Source organism: Mauremys mutica, chromosome 1 (assembly GCF_020497125.1).
Source record: "Mauremys mutica isolate MM-2020 ecotype Southern chromosome 1, ASM2049712v1, whole genome shotgun sequence".
In the NCBI taxonomy this organism is placed as follows: Eukaryota; Metazoa; Chordata; order Testudines; family Geoemydidae; genus Mauremys; species Mauremys mutica.
Genome location: NC_059072.1, coordinates 80,164,780 through 80,190,125, shown reverse-complemented (window position 1 = coordinate 80,190,125; position 25,346 = coordinate 80,164,780). Strand labels below are relative to the sequence as shown.

The following is a 25,346-nucleotide window of genomic DNA, read 5'->3' as shown; positions in this document are numbered from 1 at the left end:
CACTCCTAAGTCATTGCTAACTACATTCCATTATTATGTGGCACAATTAAAAAAGTACTTGGGTCATAAAGCAATTTCCAGTTCCAAGGAAAGCACTCGAGTCAAAAGGATTTCCTAAATGGACTAATTCAATGTGTTATTTCTCTGACTTCAGGAATTATTATTTAAGATGTGCAACATAAATGGACATTAGATAATCAGCTATGCGTCATTTCCCTAAATTGTTATTGGTGTACATAACTCAAGTAAAATGCTTTATGGAGCATTTTCATTCTGCCTTAAGTACCCTATACTAACAATTCTAGTTGGTACTCACAAAATACTGGGCTTCATAGACAAATAGTCTAGCCTTCTAGGGCACATCCTATGCACCTATGTCTGAAACTTATTTTTCACTTTTATTCTCTTAATTCCTCCATCCACTTAAAACCTAGGTTGAGACTTTCAATGCTGCCTAAGGAATTTAGACACACAGCTTCCATTGAAATGAATAGAAATTGTGCATCTAAATCCCCTAAATGTTTTTGAAAAGCTCAGGCCTTAAGTGCCACTTAAATGTTCCAAGGATTTTACAGGGGTCCTCTGGACTGGAGTGGGAAATTCACCCCTAAGCACAGAATATGCATAAGGTCTGTGCAACTCAAGCAATCAAAATATGATGTAAGTGGGGCATATGGCTTATGCTGGGCCCCAGTGCACGGGAGAATTTCACTCCTAACAAGCCCCCAAATCAGGGGTTGGGAGTGGGCACAGCTCTAACCTTTGCAGGATCCAAAGACCAGATATGTCTGTGACTGACTGGAAATGGGATGGCTAACATGCCTGGCAGTTCTTACCACTTTCCTTCTAGAAGGTTATGTAACATATAGGGTATGCAAAGAGCAGCTTCCAGCTGAGACTCAGTTGTTGGTCTGTGTAGACAGCCATCACGTGGGACTTTGATTAATGGGCTAAGCCTGACCCAGTGTGCAGCCAACAGTTGACAGGTATAACATGACTCTTTACTGCCTGTATCCCCTCCCCACACAAACCACCCTGAATTGCGTTTTGCCAATTTGTTTTAATTCTCTGAGCGTGATTAGTCAGGTAAGGTGTGCTGGGGAGAGGTTCTGGTCCCCTACTAAAAAGCTGCTGCTAGCTATCCACTTGCTTAAGTCTCACATGGCACAGCATTTTCAACTTGCATCACAACTCTGCAACACTGAGGTGTTGCACTGCAAACCTCATCACATGATGACTTGGTGTAGTGAGGTGGAGTGGCCTCTGTTGGAACTGGAGTGTGAGGGACCACTACAGTCCCCTGGGTGGACAGAGGCAAAATCCACCCTGATCCCCTCACTGGAAGTACCAGAGTGGGACAGGAAGTAGAAAAGGAGAGCCCAGGAGCTCAGTTGCTGCTGAGCCATGGGGGAGTCTCTTCATGGATGTCTCTTCTAGGGAGCAGACACCTCCGCAAGAACCCGGCCCAGCCCCAGAGTGGCCTGACAACTTGCCATCAGGGGAGACTGACGAGGACCCTAGGAGCTGACGGAGCTGCCAGAAGCTGATTACCCTGAGGAGATGGAGGATCTTTGGACCACGAGGCACTACACCCTGACTCTGGTAGGAAGTAGCCCAGAGGGACCAGACTCTAGTCCAGTTCTGATGCCTGAGGGTGAGTCAGTGTTTCAGGACGATCCCCACTGACCCAGTGGCAGACCCATCTGCCACTGTTAGGGACCTGGGCTGGGACCTGATGAAGTAGGGTGGGCCTGGGCCCCCCTACCTGCCTGCTGCCAACCCCCACCCCTGGGGTGGTGGCCTATGCACCCGTAGGCAGAAGGCCTGTGTGTTGCTTGTACTCTCTGCCCTGTCCAGAGGGCCAGAGCTCCTCTATAGACTGTTGGTAGCTGTTTGACCTCTGCCAAGTGGCTGCAGGCTATAGACTGTTTGTGGCTCTGCCCCTCCCAGAGGGCCAGAGCTCCCTGATAGACTGCTAATTATAGGCTGTTAATTACTGATTGTCCCAACCAGGCAACTGTGGGCCAAAGACTGCTGTGCTTCGCCCCACCCACGAGGTTGGAGCTTTCCCAGATAAAACCGTCACTTGCGACCTGCCAATAGTGAGGCAGAGCAGCCTCCCTCCAAACTGCAGTGTGAGGGACCATGACACTTGGCAACACAATATCATGGCATTGTGACACTCAAAATTTGTGGGCACAACTCCACTCAGAAAATACATACCCACTTCTTAGAATGAAGGCACTTTGTTTTACTTTTCACCATCTTCTTTGGTTTGGGTCTCATTGTTTGTAAAATTTCAATCATATCTGGCAATAATAATGCTTTTTCGTCTTTGTTAAGCATTTTGAGGTTAGTGGCTATGACAAGGAAAATCTCTAGGTCTTAAGTAGTATTATTTCATTAGTATCAGGCAAATACTTTGTTAGGGTTGATAGGGCTGCATAACATTCAGTTAAACTGTTGAATGACTAAGATTTTATTTTGAATCACTGCCATTAAAACGGCACTGAAAATGATGATAATCCAAATATTTTTTCTTCCAAAAAATGTTCCTAGGAAACTTTATCAGAAAGGTAAATATATATTTATCATAAGACTATAAAGTATTAAATTAATATTCTAAACAAGGGTATTCATTCTTTTATCACTTACATGTGGTTTACAGAATTGAAGCTGCATTGACATCAGAGGAGTTAATTGTGTTCAGAATGGTGTAACTAAGAGCAGAATCAGGCCCAGTATTAAGAAATAGTTATTTTTCCATAACTGTGAAATATTCTGGCATTTATCCCAAGGCTTGTCTTCACTGGAAAATATGGTTGTGTTAGAAGATAATCTTGAAGAATCATGTTAACTAATCTGATGCTAAACATAACTTAGCAGTCAGTGTAGACAGGGACAAGCTGGGTTTAATATCATATCAGCTAGCCATCTGAAATATCTCTGAGTGATTCTGGATCATAGCTTCACGTATCGCCAACATCTGACGGAGGCCGCTGCCAAGATAAAGGCTAGGAATAGTATAAGCCACAAACTAGCGAGGATCAGCTGTTTACACCTTGTGGACAGCTACTTTGGGCCTTGTCTTCTCAGCAGCTGAACATTGTGCACTAATATGGACAGGTAGTGCATATACAAAATTCTCATAGCAGTACAGTTGGACACTGCTACCAGAATTGTTACAGGAGTGTTGAAGTCAGAACCAGCAGTCTGGCTCCCTGAACTCGCAAATACCTTTCCATCATCCCTTTGAAGAGAAGCAGCACTAATCTGAGAATACAGCCATGAAGTAATTAACCCAAACTTGCTCATCTATGAAGATCTCACCCCCGCCCCCTGAGATGCCACCTAAAGCCAAGACCTTTTCTAGCTAGATGCCAAAACTCCCAAAACCTCAGGACTGTCACCAATAGAAAAGTGGTGGAGGCTGTGGGAAAACAGAAGGGTCAAGAATCAATATCTGGTTACAGATCCTACAGACCAACCATCTAGCTTCACCATGCCATATAAGATATGGATCATAGTGAATTGTATCAGAACCTCAAACTGGTATTGCAATTATTTACTACACAAAGACAGCCTGATATGTGGATGTGAAGAAGACACCCAAACCATGGAACATCAAGCAGGACTGGTCTTACCATGAGGTGAACTGAGGTGGCCGCCTCAGGTACCAGACTTTGCGAGGGGCGCCACTAAAACCCAGAGTGTAGAAAATTGTGCCTGCTGCTGGTGCATATGTATTCTCTCTGCTCTGGATGCACAGAGATAGTGGAGTGCTGGAGGAAGGAGGGCACAAGAGACATAACAGGCAGGCAACGAAAAGGTGAGAGGGAATAGCAGAAAGCAGCAGGAGCTGCAGGGAGAGAGAGGAGGAGGAGGAGCCTCTTACGTACCTCTCTAGCACCCCCACGAGCCTGGACTGATTAACACCAGCTTCTCAGGGAGCTTCCTGTTTCCTGCTGCTTCCCTGAACCCACTTGAGGAGAACAGGCAGTCAACTGAAGTAGTAGGAGCCAGTTAGGCCCTTAAGATGCTGATATCTTCCCTCACTCAGGCCCTGCTACCAGCCTGCTTATTTGTCCCCTTCAGTTGAGTGTTGAGAGCCACTATAGCTGGCACAGAACAGCAGTCATGAGTGAAAGAAGAAAACACCCCTCTAGGGCAGCATTCAGAAAAAGCAAGCAAGCAAAGGAAGCTTTTCTATCTAAGCAGGCAGGAGCTCTCTTGAGATACATAGACACAAATGTTCACGATGAGCCTTCCGGCCCCAGGGAGGATGTGAGTGGTGAGGAGGTGCCTGATCTTCCAGTTAGTCAGAGTACAGGTGACCTGGCAGCTATTGCAGCATCCATATTTCCATCTCAAATGGATATAACCATGCACATTCCTGGTAGTAGATCAGTGTAGATCAGAGAAGAGTGTGGTGGAGGCACAAGAAACAGCTGCTGCTGAGTTTAGTTCCTTAAGTCTAGATGATCCAGGACTGTGGACCCACTTAAGCAGTAGCCCGAGGGACTTTCTTGTACTGCATGGGCCACAGCAAGTGAAAAACTTCATGTTCCCCAAAGACAATGAAAATAGAAGTTTCCATCCAACACATTACTGGCGTAAAATCTCCAATGGTGACAAGGTGGAGAGGCCATGGCTTATGTACTCAAAAACCCAGAATGCTGCATACTGTTTTTGTTGCAAACTCTTCCAGTCACATTGGGTTCTACAGGAACAAAGGACTGGAAAAATCTGGCTAGAAATCTGGCATGCCATGAGAAGGCAGCAAATCATCAGAGAGTATTCCATAGGTGGAAAGAGCATGAGATGAGACTAAGGTTAAAGGCCACCATAGATGATCAGCATCAAGAGAAGATTGCATCAGAGTCTCTTTACTGGCAAAATGTTCTGAAAAGGCTCATTGCCATTGTGAGAATGCTTGCTACCCAAAACCTAGCACTGCGCTGGCATTTCAGATCAGCTGTATGTGCCAAACAATGGAAACTTCCTTAAAATTGTGGAGCTGATGGCTGAGTTTGATGCTGTACTCAAGGAGCATCTATGAAGAGTCACCACCCAAGAAATATACACACACAGCTACCTTGGAAAAACAAGTCAAAATGAGATCATACAGTTACTGACAACAAAAGTCAAACAGAAGATTCTGTTATTCTGGACTGCACACCTGACATCAGCCATAGGGAACAAATGACTTTAATGATGCGTTTTGTAACACAACAGAACGTAGTGAAAATGTCCCTGCAATGGCGACCTTGATATATCTGGAGCAATGGAACAACTGGACAAAGGAAAGTCATACCTACAATCTTACCAGTCAGATGAGGGATTTCAAAACGTTCTGAAGAGTGCACAGAAGTTGGCAGAGGAACTTCACACTGAAGCTATTTTCCCATCCATTCAAGAATACAAGAGGCACCGAAGAAGACGACATTTTGATTACGAGGCATGGGATAATCCCATAAGAGACCCCAAACATCAATTCAGAGTTGAATTATTTAACCAGGCGCTAGATTGTGCAATACAGTCAGTTGAAGAACGTTTCATGAAGCTCAAGGAACACAGCAGTATATTTGGGATGTTGTATGATATTCCAAAACTCCTCACTATACCTGAAGAAGACCTACACCAGCAATGCAGGGCACTAGAGACAGTGTTGACACATGATGACATGCGCAATATTGATGCGAGTGATTTAGGTGATGAACTGAAAGCCCTTTCAAGATACATTTCAGCAGGACCAACTCCAAAGGCTGTTCTGGAATATATGTGCACAAATAAGATGACCACCCTCTTTCCAAATGCTTTTGTTGCTCTGTGCATACTTCTAACACTTCTTGTAACAGTTGCCAGTGAAGAATGCAGATTCTCCAAGCTGAAGTTAATAAAAACACATCTACGCTCTACAATGACACAAGAGAGGCTGGTCAGCCTTTCAACCATCTCAACAGAGCATGAGCTGGCCCAGACTGTGGACTTTCAGGAAGCAGTTCAAATCTTTGCAACCAAGAAGGCACGGAAAGCACCACTTTGATTACTCAAACAGATACAAATGCCAGTGTTTACTATGCAGACAAGAAAAGTTACATTTGCTGTTCAGGCATTTGAAAGTTAAGTGTTACTTAAAAATTTTAAACAAGGCATTTTAAGTTGGCAATTGTTAGTAGGTAGGTAGCAGAGCAGTACCATGAGAGGAGCAGAACAGAAGAAGGCAGAATTGAGACCTTTCAAAGTTTTGGCCCAAGCGAGGAGGCATGCGGGCATCATTTGAGCTCCCCACCTCAGGTGCCAAAATGTTAGGGGCTGGCCCTGAGTGAACAGCTGTCCACTAAGATCCTCCAGAGGGCGGCCTTGATTCATTCCATGCCCCCACCAGCCATAGAGTAGATGACAAACTTGAAGGTTGACCTTTAATATTATTTTTCAAGTTCACCATACAAAAGAAGAAAAAAATGGCCATGGTTTGTCACAATGCTAAACCCAACTTGTCCCGCTCTATGTTGATTTTTAAATCATGTTTTACATCATGTTAGCATGACTCCTTCAGCTCCTATTCTAACACGATCTATTTTTTTCTAATAAAGATAAGCCATCACATTCTTCAGACTGCAGCTCTTGTTGGGAAGGAGGTTAAGACAGAAAATATAGCTGATTATTTAAAAAATAGGTAACCAGAAGTATTCAAAGCTGTTGTAAGGTAAATCTATTAATATAACTGGAGTTCTAGGGGTAATTACAGTTAAGATTACCTAGGAGTTTCCATTCTGGTACCCTCTTTTCAGTTGCTTATCCTTTAAATAATTTTCACCTTGAGAGCTGAAATTTTCCTGGCCTTGTGTCCAAATCGAGAGCACATTTTTGTAAAATTTTAACAAAAACAGTTCAGAGATGTTTGAGAATGTGGGGAGTAGGGGAAAAACCTTGGAGTTTTAAAAATTGCTGTAGCACTGAAGTGGGTGACAGCAGAAAGTTGAAATGTGGCAGGGAGAAGAAAGTTCACTGTTCCTGTAAAAATCTGTTTTGATTTGCCCACGTAATGGGCATTAAATTGTAGTTTGTGTGTGCAAAGTTTAACAATGATAGCACTTTATAATAACATGAACATAAGAACATAAGAAAGGCCGTACCGGGTCAGACCAAAGGTCCATCTAGCCCAGTATCTGTCTACCGACAGTGGCCAATGCCAGGTGCCCCTGAGGGAGTGAACCTAACAGGCAATGATCAAGTGATCTCTCTCCTGCCATCCATCTCCATCCTCTGACGAACAGAGGCTAGGGACACCATTCTTACCCATCCTGGCTAATAGCCATTTATGGACTTAGCCACCATGAATTTATCCAGTCCCCTTTTAAACATTGTTATAGTCCTAGCCTTCACAACCTCCTCAGGTAAGGAGTTCCACAAGTTGACTGTGCGCTGCGTGAAGAAGAACTTCCTTTTATTTGTTTTAAACCTGCTGCCTATTAATTTCATTTGGTGACCCCTAGTTCTTGTATTATGGGAATAAGTAAATAACTTTTCCTTATCCACTTTCTCAACATCACTCATGATTTTATATACCTCTATCATGTCCCCCCTTAGTCTTCTCTTTTCCAAACTGAAGAGTCCTAGCCTCTTTAATCTTTCCTCATATGGGACCCTCTCTAAACCCCTAATCATTTTAGTTGCTCTTTTCTGAACCTTTTCTAGTGCTAGAATATCTTTTTTGAGGTGAGGAGACCACATCTGTACACAGTATTCGAGATGTGGGCGTACCATGGATTTATATAAGGGCAATAATATATTCTCAGTCTTATTCTCTATCCCCTTTTTAATGATTCCTAACATCCTGTTTGCTTTTTTGACCGCCTCTGCACACTGCGTGGACATCTTTAGAGAACTATACATGATAACTCCAAGATCTTTTTCCTGACTCGTTGTAGCTAAATTAGCCCCCATCATGTTGTATGTATAGTTGGGGTTATTTTTTCCAATGTGCATTACTTTACATTTATCCACATTAAATTTCATTTGCCATTTTGTTGCCCAATCACTTAGTTTTGTGAGATCTTTTTGAAGTTCTTCACAATCTGCTTTGGTCTTAACTATCTTGAGTAGTTTAGTATCATCTGCAAACTTTGCCACCTCACTGTTTACCCCTTTCTCCAGATCATTTATGAATAAATTGAATAGGATTGGTCCTAGGACTGACCCTTGGGGAACACCACTAGTTACCCCTCTCCATTCTGAGAAAGAAAGAGCTGTACTGCACATATGTGACTAATGTAGGACCATAGTTAAAATAGTGAGCCCTTCAGTATTCAGGCTGAACAGTGCTGACAGATATCACAAAGTCTGGGCATTACTGAAACCCCACTTTTAAGCCTCCAAAATAGGTAGTGAAGCAGAATGCTATGAAAATAGTGTGTATGTGACTGAATGGTTAAGGCACTTGACTGCAACCCTGAGTTGGAGTCTCCACTTGATATCTTGCTGAAAGGCCAACTCCAGTTAACCCAGCTGCAAAATAGGTCTCTGATCCATCAGGACAGTCAAAGGTGGTGGGATGTGATGCTGGATACATCACTTCCTTGTGTGCAGTTGGCTCAATGTCACCTATGGGACCTTTGCCATCATTAATTATACTGTTGTACCATGTGCAACCTTCATTTTGGCAGTTCCTGAATGTTTAGTGACTTACCCTTGCAGTTTTAATGTTCTTCCAAATGTAGGTTTTTTAGCAGAATACATGGGAATATTCATGCAACGGGATTGTCTAGGACAGTGGTTCTCAACCAGGGGTAAGTGTACCCCAGGCATATACAGAGGTCTTCCAGGGGGTACATCAACGCATCTAGGTATTGCCTAGTTTTACAACAGGCTACATAAAAAACACTAGCAAAGTCAGTACAAATAAAATTTCATACAGACAATGCTTTGTTTATACTGTTCTACTTACTAGACACTGAAATGTAAGTACAATATTTATATTCCAATTGATTTATTTATAATTATATGATAGAAATGAGAAAGAAAGCAATTTTTCAATAATAATGTGCTGTGATACTTTTGTATTTTTTGTCTGCTTTTGTAAGCAAATCGTTTTAAAATAGGGTGACCAGACAGCAAGTGTGAAAAATCAGGACAGGGGGTGGGGGGTAATAGGAGCCTATATATGAAAAGACCCCAAAATCAGGACATCTGGTCACCCTGTTTTTAAGTGAGGTGAAACTTGGGTGTACTGCAAGACAAATCAGACTCCTGAAAGGGGTACAGTAAGATTGAGAGCCACTGCTCCAGGAGGCCCCAGGGACTGGACAATCTAATTATTGCATAACCCTGGCTGTCTGTGGAGCCTCCTGATGCCTCAGATAAAAATGTGGCTCCAGTCCAGCAGTGGTAACGTAAATGAGGTGAGCCTTTTAGAACCGGTTTTGCACCGAGCCAGCTGTTAGCAACAGGCTCAGAGGTCAGATCAGGCTTGTGAATTGTGCCTTTCAATACCCCAAGCAGCTCAGTGTCAAAGCCGCGGCCCTCGCTCGCTCCAGGCAGATAACCCCTACGTGGGGGTTTTACACCGCATGGGCCCTTCCTCTGGGCCGGACTCACGGAGCAGGGCAGCAACTGGACCTGCTGAACCGCGAGGAGCGGAGAGCCCCGCGCTGCAGGTGGCGCTATCTGCGCCGGGGGCACCGGCACATTGTCCTGCTCCAGCTCAGCCGAGCAGCGCTCAGCGGCTGCTCTCCCTGCCCAGGCCGCTCAGCCCCTGTGCACGCACGAAGGGCCCCTCCCAGGGAATGCCGCGGCCGGCTCGGAGCCCCGCACAATCCCCTTTGTCTCCAGGCCGGAGCCTCGCTGGCTGCTGCGCTAGGGGAGGTCGCTTGTGCAGCGGCTCCCCGCACAGAGGTGGTGGCGGTGGCGGTGCCCGGGGGGGGGGGGGCGGCGGGTGATGAGCAGCAGAGCTGAGTGGGCTCCGCTCAGTCACGATTCCAGCTCCCGAAGCCAATAGCTGCATTGGGCTCGCTGCGGCTGCCGATCGGGCTTCCCCCCTTTTTTAAACACACGCTGGGAGGCCCTTGCTTCTGAAATGCGTTTCCCCTCCTTTATTGTCAATGGAACAGCTACAGCTTGGCACGGGAACTATGTCATGGGCCTGGGAGCCGGGCTACCCCCTCTGGCCAGGCGTCCTCAGGCCCGCGGGGGCTTTGTGCTACAGAAATGATTAACGAGGAAAGGATCCCTCTGCAATACAGGACTCTTTGATGTCAGGCTCTCAGAACAATGGACAATAAACCTACAGGCGGACACCAAGGCAAATGCCACATGACTTTCTAAAACACACATTAACTCTGGCCCACGCCTAGCCCTATTTAAAACTGGCACTTGGACAATTAGCGTTGCTTGCCTGCAGGGGAGAACAAAACCTGCATTTTCTTACAGCAGGCCGCTTTCTCTCAGGAGGCTGTTTAAGGTCAGCCGCAGAAACAATGCAGAACTCTTCACAATCAACCGTATGTTTATTCTTAAAGTGATAGCGGCGTTTCAGCTCTTATGTCCGATTGTAGCGAGAGCCCGGCTTGTGTGGGGAATCATTAGATTAGAGCGGTACACTTCACCGCTGCAAAGAGCAATCAAGGACAAATACAACACACACACCCCCATCTCTCGGCCGGGCTTTCCAAAAAAAAATTGTAATTAAAAGCCAGGCTAAAATCAACACAGACGAGTTAGGGGAGATACGACGGCCTAACCTGTTCCTATAAAGATCATGATTTTGAGGAGACAATTCGGAGAGGGAGACGGTGCCTTTTGTGCCTCATACAATTGCACCATTTGTTGTCTAATGGCTCTGCTGCTATGTGTGAACTTTACCAGAAGGAAACATGAGCCTCAGCAGCACGGCCCGGGTTGCTGCGTCTCCCCCCCTCACCTGCCCCCACTCCTCCACCGCCTCTTTCGCCTTCCTCCCGCTGAGCTGCTGTTGCTGCTTGTTTGCACTCAGCTTATCCGGAGCGGAAATTCCTTTCCGTTTTTGTGAATGACAAACTCATTAACAATTCATCAACACAACCTGTTCCAGCCGGTCCGTCTCCAGGGCAACAGCCCCTTCCGCGCGCCCTCATTGGCTGGGCGAGAGAATGTATCCATTGAGACGTTCCGTGTTTGTATCCATTGAGGAGCTGCCTGGCGCTGGGGATTCAAAGGGACATTGATCACATCAAGGGGACGGAGCGGAGGAGGAGGGGAAATCACGTTGTGCGAAGCAGGGGGCGGGGGGAGCCGGGGCTGACGAGCCGCACACAAGGGGGGCAGAGGGAGAGGGATCACACAAGAGCAGGGGGCAGTGCAGTATTTTTGTGCTCAGCGAAAGGAGGGCAAGTCAATGGCACGTTAATTGGATTTCATTCACTTGGGGAGGAGAAAGAGCCCGAGCGTCTGGACGGGGCCGGCGATTAGACAGGTTCATTCAGGGACTCATTGACAAAAAGCTGCAGGCACCCGCCTTCGGGAGTCCGAGCGCTGGTGGTACCGCCCCGAAATCTATTGCTGCCCGTGCAGGGGAGGCGACCCGAGGGCGGGGGTGAGTGGTTTTTCTGGGGTGGCGGGAGTTCGGTGTAGGGGTGCCGGGGGGGTTCAGCCTTATGCCTCAGGGAGCGGGCAGTTTCTAAGCCACACGCCGCTCTCCCCCAGCCTTTCCTCATGCTAGATACGTTCAGGCCCGTGCCCTTCGTGTCGGAGATGGCTGTCAGTAAAACGGTGGCTTGGCTGAACGAGCAGCTGGAGCTGGGCAACGGCCGGCTGCTGCTCATGGACTGCCGCTCGCAGGAGTTGTACGAGTCGTCCCACATCGAGTCGGCCATCAGCGTGGCCCTGCCCGGCATCATGCTGAGGCGGCTGCAGAAGGGCAACCTGCCCCTGCGCGCCCTCTTCTCCACCAGCGACCAGGACCGGGAGAAGTTCGCCCGGCGCTGCGGGACCGACACCGTGGTGCTGTACGACGAGAACAGCAGCGAGTGGAACGAGAACACGGGCGGGGAGTCGGTGCTGGGCTTGCTGCTCAAGCGGCTGAAGGATGAAGGCTGCAAAGCGTTTTATCTGGAAGGTGAGGGGTTAAACGGACCTGCTTGGGACCGGCCCCAAATCCGCGGCTGGCGGGGGGTTGTTCTTTGTCTGGCGCCTGCGGTATTGCAGCCATAGCCGGGCTGTGCACATGCCTCAAGCTTATCTAGGCTTATGACCCTCGATGGCGTTGAATCCAGCGCGTGCGGGAGCCATTTGGGGACACGCTGTCTCGCGCCTGCACACCTGGGTGCAAATCCCTGCAAGCCACAGACAGGGGGGAGAGGGGACTTTCTCGGGTGGGGAGCTAGCGGAGCCCGGGACAGAGCTGACGGTGCTAACCCGTTAGCTGCCCGGGAGGCAAGGAAGGGTTGTGGCTGAAGGAATGCGCGGCTATCCATTGCTGTAGCGAGCCCCAGCAGGAGGGAAATGCATTGAGCCCCGCTGTGCAATGCATTCCTGGCCCCCGCTCACAGCAATGCGGCTTCCCCAAACCTGGCCGCCGCACGTGGCTTTATCTGTTCCCCTCTCTCTGTGTGTGACTTGGGGGGGGGATACAGAGTCTATCTAGGCAGAGAAGAGACGCTAGGAACTCGCCGCCGCATCTCAGGTTGCATTTGTGCTGTGCTTTCCTCCCCAGGTGGCTTCAGCAAGTTTCAGACCGAATTCGCCCTGCACTGCGAAACTAACCTAGACAGTTCATGTAGCAGCAGCTCTCCTTCTCTGCCAGTCCTGGGGTTAGGAGGCCTGCGAATCAGCTCCGATTCCTCTTCCGACATTGAATCTGACACGGACCGAGACCCCAATAGTGCCACTGACTCGGATGGCAGCCCTCTGTCCAACAACCAGCCTTCCTTCCCGGTCGAGATTTTGCCCTACCTCTACTTGGGCTGTGCTAAGGACTCCACCAATCTGGACGTTTTAGAAGAGTTTGGCATTAAATACATCTTGAATGTGACCCCCAATCTGCCTAATCTCTTTGAGAACGCCGGAGAGTTTAAATACAAGCAGATCCCCATCTCCGACCACTGGAGTCAAAACTTGTCTCAGTTCTTTCCCGAGGCCATCTCTTTCATAGGTGAGCCCTAATGAATTATGACCGCTAAAGGACCACCAGATGTTTATCATTTCCAAAGTTTAAACCCTTAATCTTTTGTATTGGTCAGCCGCATGTCTCACATAGCCGCTGCGCAGTGTTCGACTTTCAGAAGTGATTGAAATTAAAAGGGCGGTTATAATTTGTTTTTCTAGATTTAGGCGACAAGCCCTGTTGAATTGGCAACTGTATTCACAGGTTGCAAATATGATTATTTGTATATCGAGCTGATATGGGATCGACCCATAACAATCTATCCCAATGTGCTAAATTTGGGGAATAAAGAGAATCCGCACTAGTGAATTTAGTAGTAGTAGTTTTATTATTTACCTAGTTTATAGTCTTAAAAACAGGTGATGTTTTATTTATTTTTGTTTCCAAGAGAGAATTACAATTAAAAGTAATTTCAGATTTATAGTGGTATAGTTAGATATAGCCTGTAAATAACTGTATCCTTTCCAGAGGTATAGTGTTTTTAAAGGTAACTCTCCAATAAATAATTGTATTCCTTTCAGATTTAGCGCTTTAGCTAGATCTCCTTTAAATAATTTTGTCCAGCAGTTTCCCAAATGTAAATCAGTGAAGAGTTCTGCCTAAACTCTAGGGTGCAGGATACAGTCACTTCACACATATCACCCTAGGTAGATAATACACACACCTCAAACCTCTTTCATGTTGCCTATTCAGATTGATATTGTTTTTCTCGCAGAACCACCATGGGGATTTCTGATCTCCTCTTAGTATTATTATTAGTTTATTCTTTTCTTATTTGAGGCGGGGCAGAGGGGGTTATGCATGGGCATATTGCGTGTTGGAAAACTGTGTTGTAATCCGGTGGAGAGATACCGGTGCTAGTGAAGTATGTAGGTAATCGGAGCCTACCAAGGAGAAATGTGGGCTGGAAGCCACGAAGAAACTAATCTCCAGTCATTGTAATGCATTTCCTTTTACAAAGGAACCCATTTTCCAGCAACGTTGACATCCTGTTCCTCCTAATGGGCTGTCCCCTGTGACTTCCCTTTTTCTTTTCAAATGCCTGAATACCTCCATTGTTAGCAGCACAACAGTTGGAGAATAATTTAATAGACCTTTGCAGTCTGCTGGTCTGTGTAAAAAGCATTCAGCGGCATATGGCGTGGTTTCTAGTTTTCACATGCTGGGGGAAATGTACGCAGGGAGAATGGGTTTTTTTGGGCCAGCATTCAGTACAAATAGCATCTTTTGAAAATAAAAATAAAAAGTCTTGGCTGGGTCACAGCATGTTTCCACTGTGCCACTGTGAAGTTTCATCAGCCTTCTGATTTACATGCTGTTCTGATCTGAGGATCCGATTCTGATCTCACTTCAGTTTTGCACTAGTATAACTGTCTCTGTTGACCTCAGTGGAGTCACTCTTGATTCACACTGGTAATAAGTGAGATCTGAATCAGCCCCCCTTGATATTTCTCCTATGTCACAGCTGGATCATGAGCATCTCTTTTCTCTTGTGTTCCCTCTCTGTGTGTGCAGATGAAGCTCGAGGGAAGAACTGCGGAGTCCTGGTGCACTGCTTAGCAGGGATCAGCCGCTCAGTCACCGTGACCGTCGCATACCTCATGCAAAAGCTCAACTTGTCCATGAATGACGCCTACGACATTGTCAAGATGAAGAAATCCAACATCTCGCCCAACTTCAACTTCATGGGCCAGCTGCTGGACTTCGAGCGGACCCTGGGGCTCAGCAGCCCCTGCGACAATCGCGTGCCCAGCCAGCAGCTGTACTTCACCACTCCCTCCAACCAGAATGTCTTCCAAGTGGATTCCCGGCAGTCCACGTGAGCGCTCCCCAATGGCCTCCCCGCCAGATCTGGATCATGTGATCATTCCTCAATGGTTTCCCTCTGGCAGCAGGAAGGAGATGGAGCTTTGCTCTCTCGTAGCCCCTGCCAGTGCACGCTGGGAAAGGTACAAGGGAACTTGCCGAGGTCTCCCAGAAGGAACATGTGGCACTGCCCCAAGGCAGGAAGCACACCTGCTGGCTGCACAAGCACCCACCTGGCCAGGGGCTTGGAACTGAGGACTTCCAACATGTAGAGGGAGACTAGGCATTCTGAGCACGTGTTCTCTAGCGACTGGGAATTTCCTACTTCCTTCTTTGCTTTGGGATCTGTAACATAGATTGTTGTCTTCAGTGAAGACTGGTTCTTTTTTAATTTAGAGGAGCCAAAGAAAGAGGTTTCAGCTCAGTGTATTTGGAGTACTTGTTTGCTGCCAGTTCTGTAGTGTGCTATTTGATCAGTGTAAATATTTAATCTTAAATCCATGGGCAATGTTTTTATTTTTTAACTTTTGCCTATAGAAAAGAAATCAACCCAAAGGACTGCTACATTTTTGTGCTCTTCATGAATTATGTTTCTGTCCCCCTGACCCCTTGCAAAGAATACATTTGCAGAATGCTTGATTTTATTGTTCAGTTGAACTGAGGCAAACTTGAGAGACAACGGCTATGGTCAGAAATTTGCTGTTCACATTCTGGGAATCAGTGGAGTCTCTTCCTTTTTTATTTTTCTTTTCCTTGTAAGTTTCCCCCCCACTCCCACCCCTCTTGTGCTGCTGTTTCTCCTTTTTTTTTAACCTTTGTAAATAGATTGTCTTGGAAGAGATTTGTCTTCAGAAACATTTCAGATACGCTAAACAGTGCTTTATCTCTGTACAAACTCTTCAGGGAGCTTCACCTCAAATGCAATATTTTGTCTTTTTATTTTTATTTTTTTGGTTTAGAACTGGAAGTACATGTGAACATGTGTACTTGTGCGTACGCAAGGTGAACTTGAACACGATTGCCAATGAGGGAGAGCCTAATTCATGGTGTAAAAGGTTTAAGCTGGAATTTATTATAAGAATGTACATTTTTAAATTATTAATAAATAACTATTTTTGGCTATTGAGAAACTGAGTGGTTTATTTCCCTCCTAGTGATGAATTGCATACACATCGGAATATTTTTAAGGAGGGCATGTCTCTTAACAACATGTTTGTACAGCCCTAGCACCATAAAGGCCTGATCCCTGCTTTGGCCCACCGTAATCTAAATTAATAGTTAATGCTCACATAACACTATCATCTTAGCCTGGTGGGGAGGATGGACTTCTATAGCCTCTGCTTAATCACAGAAAAGACAGACCATATATAGAAAAAACTCAGACTTCCCCCACACTGCAACAGGGCTACTTCTAGGGATGGGGTAATAGTTGAATGAATTAGTCTATGCTTATCGAATGAATAATTTTTGCCTTTCTGCTGAGCATGCCAAAAGATCTGTGTTTTCTGTGGTGTCATTACTTATCTGCTAATAATGGGTTTGAAACCACCAACTCATGTCACTGAGACCCATAGGCAGTCCACAGAGAATAAATGACTGTCAGTCACTGCTGACCTGTGCTGGAACTGTGCAGGTTCTAGATACAGTTAACAATGCTTGAGACATCCAGTTTCTTCTTTAGCTGCACTGAAACAATTCTGTCTGTGCAGAAGGAACAGGTTAGATTTTAGCCATGGTAACACTTTAGACTGTAACTTCCTGTTTGTTATAGTTAATTTAAGTAGCAAGGATGGTAATATACATTTCACCCTAAATCTGCATGTTGTCAAGTCAGGATTGGCTGATTCTCCAGCATACGCTGCAGACTGGGGTGCTTTAGAATTCCTGGCAACCAAAACATGTTTCCTGTAACTTTAGGAACTGCAAGTGTGTGAAATGAAAAACAAACAAAACACAGCCAAAAAAAAAAAAGTTGGTGTCTCTTGTAGTAGTGACCTAGATTGAGTGCATAAACTGTGAAAGTAGAAGTGGGTTGCAGTTAAACTTGGCTTGTGCTAATCCAGTTTTGAACGGTTTCCGCTCCTGGCATTCCCCATGCTGTGCTGTTCAAAGTGGAGATTTGCAAGCAGCTCTAGCAATTTCCTGTCCAGCTGCAGCTCAAGTGACTTTTTTTTTTTAATATGGTCTGTGGATAATTTTAGCCAGTTTCCTCTTTGTGGATTATTAATCTGCTTTCCTTGTAGAAGCAGCATAGCTATGTTCCTACTGTTCTGCTGAAGCCAACAGATGGCCTCCCCATCACTTCCTCTCATTTCAGTGTGGGTTTGTTGTCAGGCCACTTCTGAAATTAATAATGTTTTCTGGCTGAGTGCCACAGGCCATTACCACAAAAGGGAAGTAACACATGTGAATAGCAGGAAGCCAGGCAGGGTCACTGTGAACTGAACCTGTTGAGCGCAATTGAGCCTCTCCCATTGAGCAAGTGTATGACTTCCTCTTTTTTGTTAAAGGGAGTCCACTGAACTATCCTGCAACTAAGCAATTCATGCTGTGAAAAGGTTGCTGCTAAATTAGTAGCAAATGCTAATTGTGGTGAGGTACCCAGCAGATGGAGAGGCAGAAATGTAGCACCAGGTTGGCCCATAAAGATCTAGTTTTCTTTGCAAACTGTGCTTTGAGAACTTAGTATTCACATGGGTTTCCTGCTTCCTTCCTGTTTCGCCAAATGACTAACACTAAACTGGTAGTTCTGCAATTCATCATTTTTTTTTCCAGAACTAGCAAATAGCGAAGGTCAGTTCTTCAGCTGTTGGAGATCAGTGTTGCTATGTTGATTTTTTTCAATACACCTGAGGTGCTGTCCCTGACTGTTTAGTCACACATGATTTTAGAGGTGGAAGGAGATCGACCCCTTTCCAGCAGGAGCCCTCTTTAGCCCCATGTAACTCTGGTTACTCGGAACTAGTAGTTGTCAAACATCCTGAGCCCTGGGTCCTCTTGCTAATTCCTCCTCCTACCCCACCCCACCCCTCCAAGCGTTCTCCTGCCAACTCTTGTCTTCAGTGTTAATTAACATCATTCTCTCCCTCCACTCCTGCTTCGATCTTTGCTGGGGTTAGTGAGAGGTCTCAGGCTTGGGGGAGAGGGATGGCAAGGGCTGGCAGCTGCTGTAGTGGCTTGGCCAATCATTTGTAAGGGGGGAGAATAAATCCTCTGTATTTGTGGGGAAACCCAGTGAGGGGATCCTCCCTTGGAAATTAAAAATATCCCTGCCCTGCCCTCTGCTGTAATGTGGTACATTCCAAAGGGAGGCAGATATTGAATTTTCAGAGTAGCAGCCGTGTTAGTCTGTATCCACAAAAAGAACAGGAGTACTTGTGGCACCTCAGAGACTAACAAATTTATTTCAGCATAAGTTTTCGTGGGCTACAGCTCGCTTCTTTGGATGCATAGAATGGAACACACAGAAAGAAGATATTTATACATACATACTTCCACCTTTTAATGTTCTCTGTATGAATAAATATCTTCTTTCTGTGTGTTCCATTCTATGCATCCGAAGAAGCGGGCTGTAGCCCACGAAAGCTTATGCTGAAATACATTTGTTAGTCTCTGAGGTGCCACAAGTACTCCTGTTCTTTTTGCAGATATTGAATTGCTGTACAGAAGTTTCTAAGATTTTAGCAGAGAAAGTGGTACCTGGCAGGCTTGAGTTCCACCGGTTCGGGGAAATCACACCCCACTCATGTCTTCAGCACTGGGGGTGAAGTCCTGCCCCCTTAAAGTCAGTTGGAAAACTCCCCTTGACTTCAAGTGGCCTGGCAAGACTGTGCACCCGCATTAGCATTTTGCTTTCAACCTTCTATTTACCGGTAATAATGTCACATAATTAATGCATTGTGTCTGTCACTGCTTTTCCTCTCCCTTCTTAACCTTTAACGTCTTTTCCAGCCACTTCCCCCTTTAAAATGTTTTACCCCTTTTTGTCTGTCATTTTTTCTTTCCTCAAACCTATCGCCTCCTTCCCCTTTCCTCCTTTCTTTGCACTGTTTTCTCCCTCCTCCCAAGCAGTACTTTTACTCTTTTTCTACATCCCCTTCATTTCATGCTCTCTCTCTCTTGTCTGACCCAGGAACCTCCTTCCCTCTCTTTTCTTCCCCATTAATCTGTTACTGCTTTCCTTATGCCCCCAAATCTGCTCCCGCCTTCCCTCTCTATCAGTCAGTCATCTCTCCTGCTCTCCCTCTAGATGGTTTTAGTGAAAAAAAACAAAACCTCCTCCAATTTGGGGGAATTCGCAGGGGACAGTCTTGATGGACACAGGGGAACAGTGCACAGAAGGACAAGAGAGATAAAAATGCCTACTCTTCCCTGTCCAGAGCCAAGCAAATTCCCTTCCTCCCATTTCCTCCCCCCACTAGGTCAGTTTCACTCTGTGTAATTGCTTGAGGAGTCATGTGGAGGGGGAATCACTGGGAGGCAGAGTGCCATCAAGTCAGGGGCTTGCTAGAGGATGTCCTTGAGATGTGTATGTGCTGCTTCAATCTGCCATCAGTTTCATCAATTTCAGGTAGCCAGGTGTGCTGAGTCTCGCAAAACCGGGACAAATCACAAGTATTATTGTAAAACCAACAGACAGGGCCCCTGAAACAAGACCAATCCAGATAGTCAGGGGCAGTTCATCACCCTACTCTCTTCTCCACGTCCTCCTCCACAGCTCTGGTTCTTGACCCTCTCTCTCCTTTCTCACATAGCACAGTCAGTGCTCTCTGATTCAGTGCAGGTGAGATGCCTATGACTATGGATGCCAGCTCCCTGTGCTGTGGGCACAAGCACCCCAGTACCATACTGTCCCTCTTCAGGAAAGAAATGGTGCTAGGAACAGCCTAGCTCTCAGCCCAGCTTCTCTGCTGCTTCCATGAAGAGCTGAATAGGGCGTCTACCTCTGCATAGCACAGGCAGCCCCGTTTACATGTTTGCTTTGATCTTAAATAACTTAAGTGAGGAGGTTTCCACCCCAGGGCCGGCTCCAGCTTTTTTGCTGCCCCAAGCGGTGAAGCGGAAAAAAAAAAAGATAATGCCGCGATCGGCTCTACTGTGTTGCTTCAGTCTTTGGCAGCAATTTGGCAGTGGGTCCTTCGCTCCAAGAGGGACTGAGGGACCTGCCGCTGAATTGCCTCCGAAGACCCGTATGTGCTGCCCCTTCCCATTGGCTGTCCTAAGCACCTGCTTCCTTTGCTGTTGCCTGGAGCCAGCCCTGTTTCCACCAAATACTTTGAGAGGCTGTTCCGCAGTCTCACTACAAGGATGGTTTTTTCTTCTTCATCTTTTCCCTAGTTTTCTTCTGTTCAGTTTCTTCCCATTCTTGCTAGTGGTACATTATTACCCCCATGCTTTCACTGTCTGAATAACTCACTGCTCAGTGACATTTTCTACACTCTCTACCTGATCGTGAGATCCATTTCTGGGAGTTTAAGTAAAATCCTTTCAGCTTCTTTTGAGCTCTGGTGAACTGATGAAAGAATTTTCCCAGTCAAAAGTTCTAATCACGCTTGTTTAGTCAGGGCTATAGTAAAAATAGCTGAAGTCTGAAACTTTACATTTGGCTTGATCTTGATTCCATTTTGCTGTCTTTACTTCCACTGAAGTCAGTGGGAGTTTTGTGTGAGTAAGGACTGCCATACTGACCTCACAGACCTCAGAGTATGTCTTCACTGCACAGTTAACCCAGGATGTTACCCGGATTTTAGCCCAAAGCCATCATTCATGCATAAAAAATCTCTGACTACATGTGCAGGTGCTTTAAACCCAGGCTACCTTACCTGGCTGTGGTATAAATTCACTCAACTCTGATGGTCTGGTGCCTCCCCACAATTCTCCCACCCCCCTGAAGGACAGACAAGTTCTTCCACAGTTGACAGGGCAAGAATCCTAGACCTAGAGCATCTTAGCACAAAGAACTGTGGGATATGCCTCCCGACACAATAGGTGAGTGCAGAAACAGTGAGGACACAGTAGTGTGAGTAGGGCTTTGCTCTGGGAACACTCAAACCTGGGCTAGGTTAACTTGGGTGCTTAGACATGGAAGACAATCACCTGGGTTAACTGTGCATTGAAGACATACCCTCCACTCATTCAAGCTTCAGGCATATAGAGAAGCTAGCAGTGCAAGTGTTGGGGGTGTTACAGCACCATGCTAATATTGCAAAAACAAACACAAGGCCAAATTCTGCCCTGGGACGTGCACAATCACTCCTGCTGACTTCAATGAGAAATGTGCTCATGTTCCAGAGGGCTGAATTTGGCCCATAGACTTGATGCCAGGAGCCCTCATAGCTTGAGGGCAATACAAAGGACTCTCATGTCATGGTAAGTGGTGACACAAAGGAATCCATGGTCCCCCAAGACGTTGGCAGGTATGGATGCTGCATCATCTTTCCTTTATATCTGAATTTTGGCAATAAGCATGTGCTGTTACTGACTAGACTGGCCAGGCAGAGAGCTAGAGTGGGTATTTCTCTCTTTTGAGAAAAGTGATTGTCTTCATAAGGCAAGGGAAGAACTAGAGGTAGAGGGTTTCTGTTGTTTGTTAACTGAGGAGTCTGCACATACCAAGTGGATTCTGGAGTGTTTGGTGAAGGATGTTGACATACAAGAAATATAGAGAGATTAGTATAAAATGTAAAGTGGGAGTATAGAGTCAGTTTAGAAAATATTTCCTGATGACAAACTGAAATGCAGGATTGTATGTGGGTGAAGCAGGGGTGATGCATAGTGATCTATTTCACAACTGTCTTCCACAAGGCTCAGGAAAGCACCGCAGATACTGGAGACATAAAATGATACTATGTGGGAGGTCTGTTTGCTTTAGCATGGAGACCAGGGTGAAGCACTTTGCTCCCAGTGCCAGACGCATAAGTGCTTTGGAAATTCCTGCTGTAGAGGTTTGTTCCACACATCTGCTTTTCCAAATGGGTAACGTTTGTACAGAACCACAGGGTCTTTGGGTTTTTAAATGAATTTTTCCATCTTTTTTGTTCAAGATGCAGTTTGGGGGCATTGCTGAATTCTCCTGTTTCTTTTTTCTTTTCTTTGGCTGATTTTATCTGTGTAAGAAAGGAATCCCCATCTGAATTTGTAGGGATCTGAGAAACAGACCGCAGACTTCCCACTTGGTTTGCCCAGGGCAGAAGTACTTGCCTCTAGTTTAAATGTGGTTTGTATTCTTTTCACAAAGCTGAGTATATGTGCTAGTCCTAGAAACATCACCTTTAAAAAAATAGGATAGAACTTCTTCTGCTGGCTTAGTATTTGGGAAAACACATCTACAGTTCAGTCAAGGGGCTTGATCTTCAGCGGGTGTAAATCTGCATAGCTACAGTGATTTACACCATCTGACGCTCTGGCCCAAAGGCTTGACCTTGCTCTCATTGATATTAATAAGCTGTTGACCTCAGTGGGAAAGGGCTTCAGTTTGTATACAGAATTGATTAGCAACTGCAATAAATTGCATTCCATTGAAAAATAACGATTTTTTTTTAGATTATAAATAGGAAAAAACGTACAAAAGAAGGAAGGTAAAAATGTCCTCTTCATACTACCAGAAAGCTTTTCATGGTATTTCCAAAAGTGATATTTTTAACTACAGGGACATGCACTGGTGGTAGAATGTCTGGGTCTAATTGGGTAAAGAATGTGAGTGAAGCCAAACAGCAAGAATTAAGATGTTTGTACACCAATGTGAAGAGCCTAGGTAACAAAATGGAGGAACTAAAGCTATTGGTGCAGGAAGTGAAACCAGAGATTATAGGGATAACAGAAACATGGTGGAATAGTAGTCATGACTGGAGCACAGGTATTGAAGGCTATGTGCTGTTTAGGAAAGACAGAAATAAAGGCAAAGGTGGTGGAATAGCATGGTATGTCAATGATGAGGTAGGCTGTAAAGAAATAAGAAGTGGTGGAATGGATTCCACCAGAGTCTGTCTGGGCAAAAATCACACTGGGGAAGAAACCTACTAGAGCCTCTCCTGGGATAGTGCTTGGGATGTGCTATAGACCACCAGGATCTGATTTGGATATGGATAGAGATGTTTTTAATCAAGTAAATACTAATGGGAATTGTGTGATCATGGAAGACTTTAACTTCCCAGATATAGACTGGAGGACAAGTGCTAGTAATAATAATAGGGCTCAGATTTTCCTGGATGCGATAGCTGATGGATTTCTTCACCAAGTAGTTGCTGAACCAACAAGAGGGGATGCCATTTTAGATTTGATTTTGGTGAGTAGTGAGGACCTCATAGAAGAAATAGTTGTAGGAGACAACCTTGGTTCGAGCGATCATGAGCTAATTCAGTTCATACTAGATGGAAGGCTTAATAAAAATAGATCTGTGACTAGGGTTTTTGATTTAAAAAGGTCTGACCTAAAAAAATTAAGGAAATTAGTTAGGGAAGTGGATCGGAGTGCAGAACTTGTGGATCTAAAGGCAGAGGAGGCCTGGAATTACTTCAAGTCATGATTGCAGAAACTATCAGAAGCCTGCATCCCAAGAAAGAGGGGAAAAATGTATAGGCAGGAGTTGTAGACCAAGCTGGATGAGCAAGCATCTCAGAGAGGTAATTAATAAAAAGCAGAAAGCCTACAAGGAGTGGAAGATGGAAGGGATCAGCCAGGAAAGCTACCATATTGAGGTCAGAACATGTAGGGATAAAATGAGAAAGGCCAAAAGCCATATAGAGTTGGACCTTGCAAAGGGAATTAAAACCAATAGTAAAAGGCTCTATAGCCATATAAATAAGAAGAAAACAAAGAAAGAAGAAGTGGGACCGCTAAACACTGAGGATGGAGGTTAAGGATAATCTAGGCATGGCCCAATATCTAAACAAATACTTTGCCTCAGTCTTTAATGATGCTAATGAGGAGTTTAGGGATAATGGTAGGATGACAAATGGGAATGAGGATATGGAGGTAGATATTACCACATCCGAGGTAGAAGCCAAACTCGAACAGCTTAATGGGACTAAGTTGGGGGGCTCAGATAATCTTCATCCAAGAATATTAAAGGAACTGGCACATGAAATTGCAAGCCCATTAGCAAGAATTTTTAATGAATCAGTAAACTCAGCTGTTGTACCGTATGACTGGAAAATTGCTAACATAATTCCTATTTTTAAGAAAGGGGGAAAAAAGTGATCCAGGTAACTACAGGCCTGTTAGTTTGACATCTGTAGTATGCCAGGTCTTGGAAAAAATTTTGAAGGAGAAAGTAGTTAAGGACATTGAGGTCAATGGTAACTGGGACAAAATACAACATAGTTTTACAAAAGGTAGATCAAGCCAAACCAACCTGATCTCCTTCTTTGAGAAAGTAACAGATTTTTTAGACAAAGGAAACACAGTGGATCTAATTTACCTTGATTTCAGTAAGGCATTTGATATGGTTCCACATGGGGAATTATTAGTTAAGTTGGAAAAGATGGGGATCAATATGAAAATTGAAAGGTGGATAAGGAACTGGTTAAAGGGGAGACTACAATGGGTCATACTGAAAGGTGAACTGTCAGACTGGAGGGAGGTTACTAGTGGAGTTCCTCAGGGATCAGTTTTGGGACCAATCTTATTTAATCTTTTTATTACTGACCTTGGCAAAAAAAGTTGGAGTGTGCTAATAAAGTTCGTGGATGACACAAAGCTGGGAGGTATTGCCAATACAGAGAAGGACTGGGATATCATACAGGAAGATCTGGATGACTTTGTAAACTGGAGTAATAGTAATAGGATGAAATTTAATAGTGAAAAGTGCAAGGTCATGCATTTAGGGATTAATAACAAAAATTTTTGTTATAAGCTGGGGACTCATCAGTTGGAAGTAATAGAGGAGGGGAAGGACCTCGGAGTATTGGTTGATCACAGGATGACTATGAGCCGCCAATGTGATATGGCCCTGAAAAAAGCTAATGCGGTCTTGGGATGCATTAGTTGAGGTATTTCCAGTAGAAATAAGGAGGTGTTAGTACCATTATACAAGGCACTGGTGAGACCTCATCCGGAATACTGTGTGCAGTTCTGGTCTCCCATGTTTTGAAGGATGAATTCAAACTGGAACAGGTACAAAGAAGGGCTACTAGGATGATCCGAGGAATGGAAAACCTGTCTTACGACAGAAGACTCAAAGAGCTCGTCTTGTGTAGCCTAACCAAAAGAAGGCTGAAGAGAGATGTGATTGCTCTCTATAAATATATCAGAGGGATAAATACCAGGGAGGGAGAGGAATTATTTAAGCTCAGTACCAATGTGGACACAAGAACAAATGGATATACACTAACCATAAGGAAGTTTAGACTTGAAATTAGATGAAGGTTTCTAGCCATCAAAGAAATGAAGTTCTGGAACA

General features: G+C 45.1%; 1 protein-coding gene across 1 annotated transcript; it reads left to right on the top strand.

Annotated features, from left to right (window-relative positions):
• Positions 1-11,289: 11,289 nt before the first annotated feature.
• DUSP6 (dual specificity phosphatase 6) lies at positions 11,290-16,067 on the top strand. The gene is made up of 3 exons (XM_045000961.1): positions 11,290-12,094; positions 12,692-13,129; positions 14,657-16,067. Exons 1-3 carry the CDS (start codon positions 11,692-11,694, stop codon positions 14,962-14,964), a joined length of 1,149 nt encoding a protein of 382 aa, XP_044856896.1. The 5' UTR covers positions 11,290-11,691; the 3' UTR covers positions 14,965-16,067.
• The last annotated feature ends 9,279 nt before the right edge of the window (positions 16,068-25,346 follow it).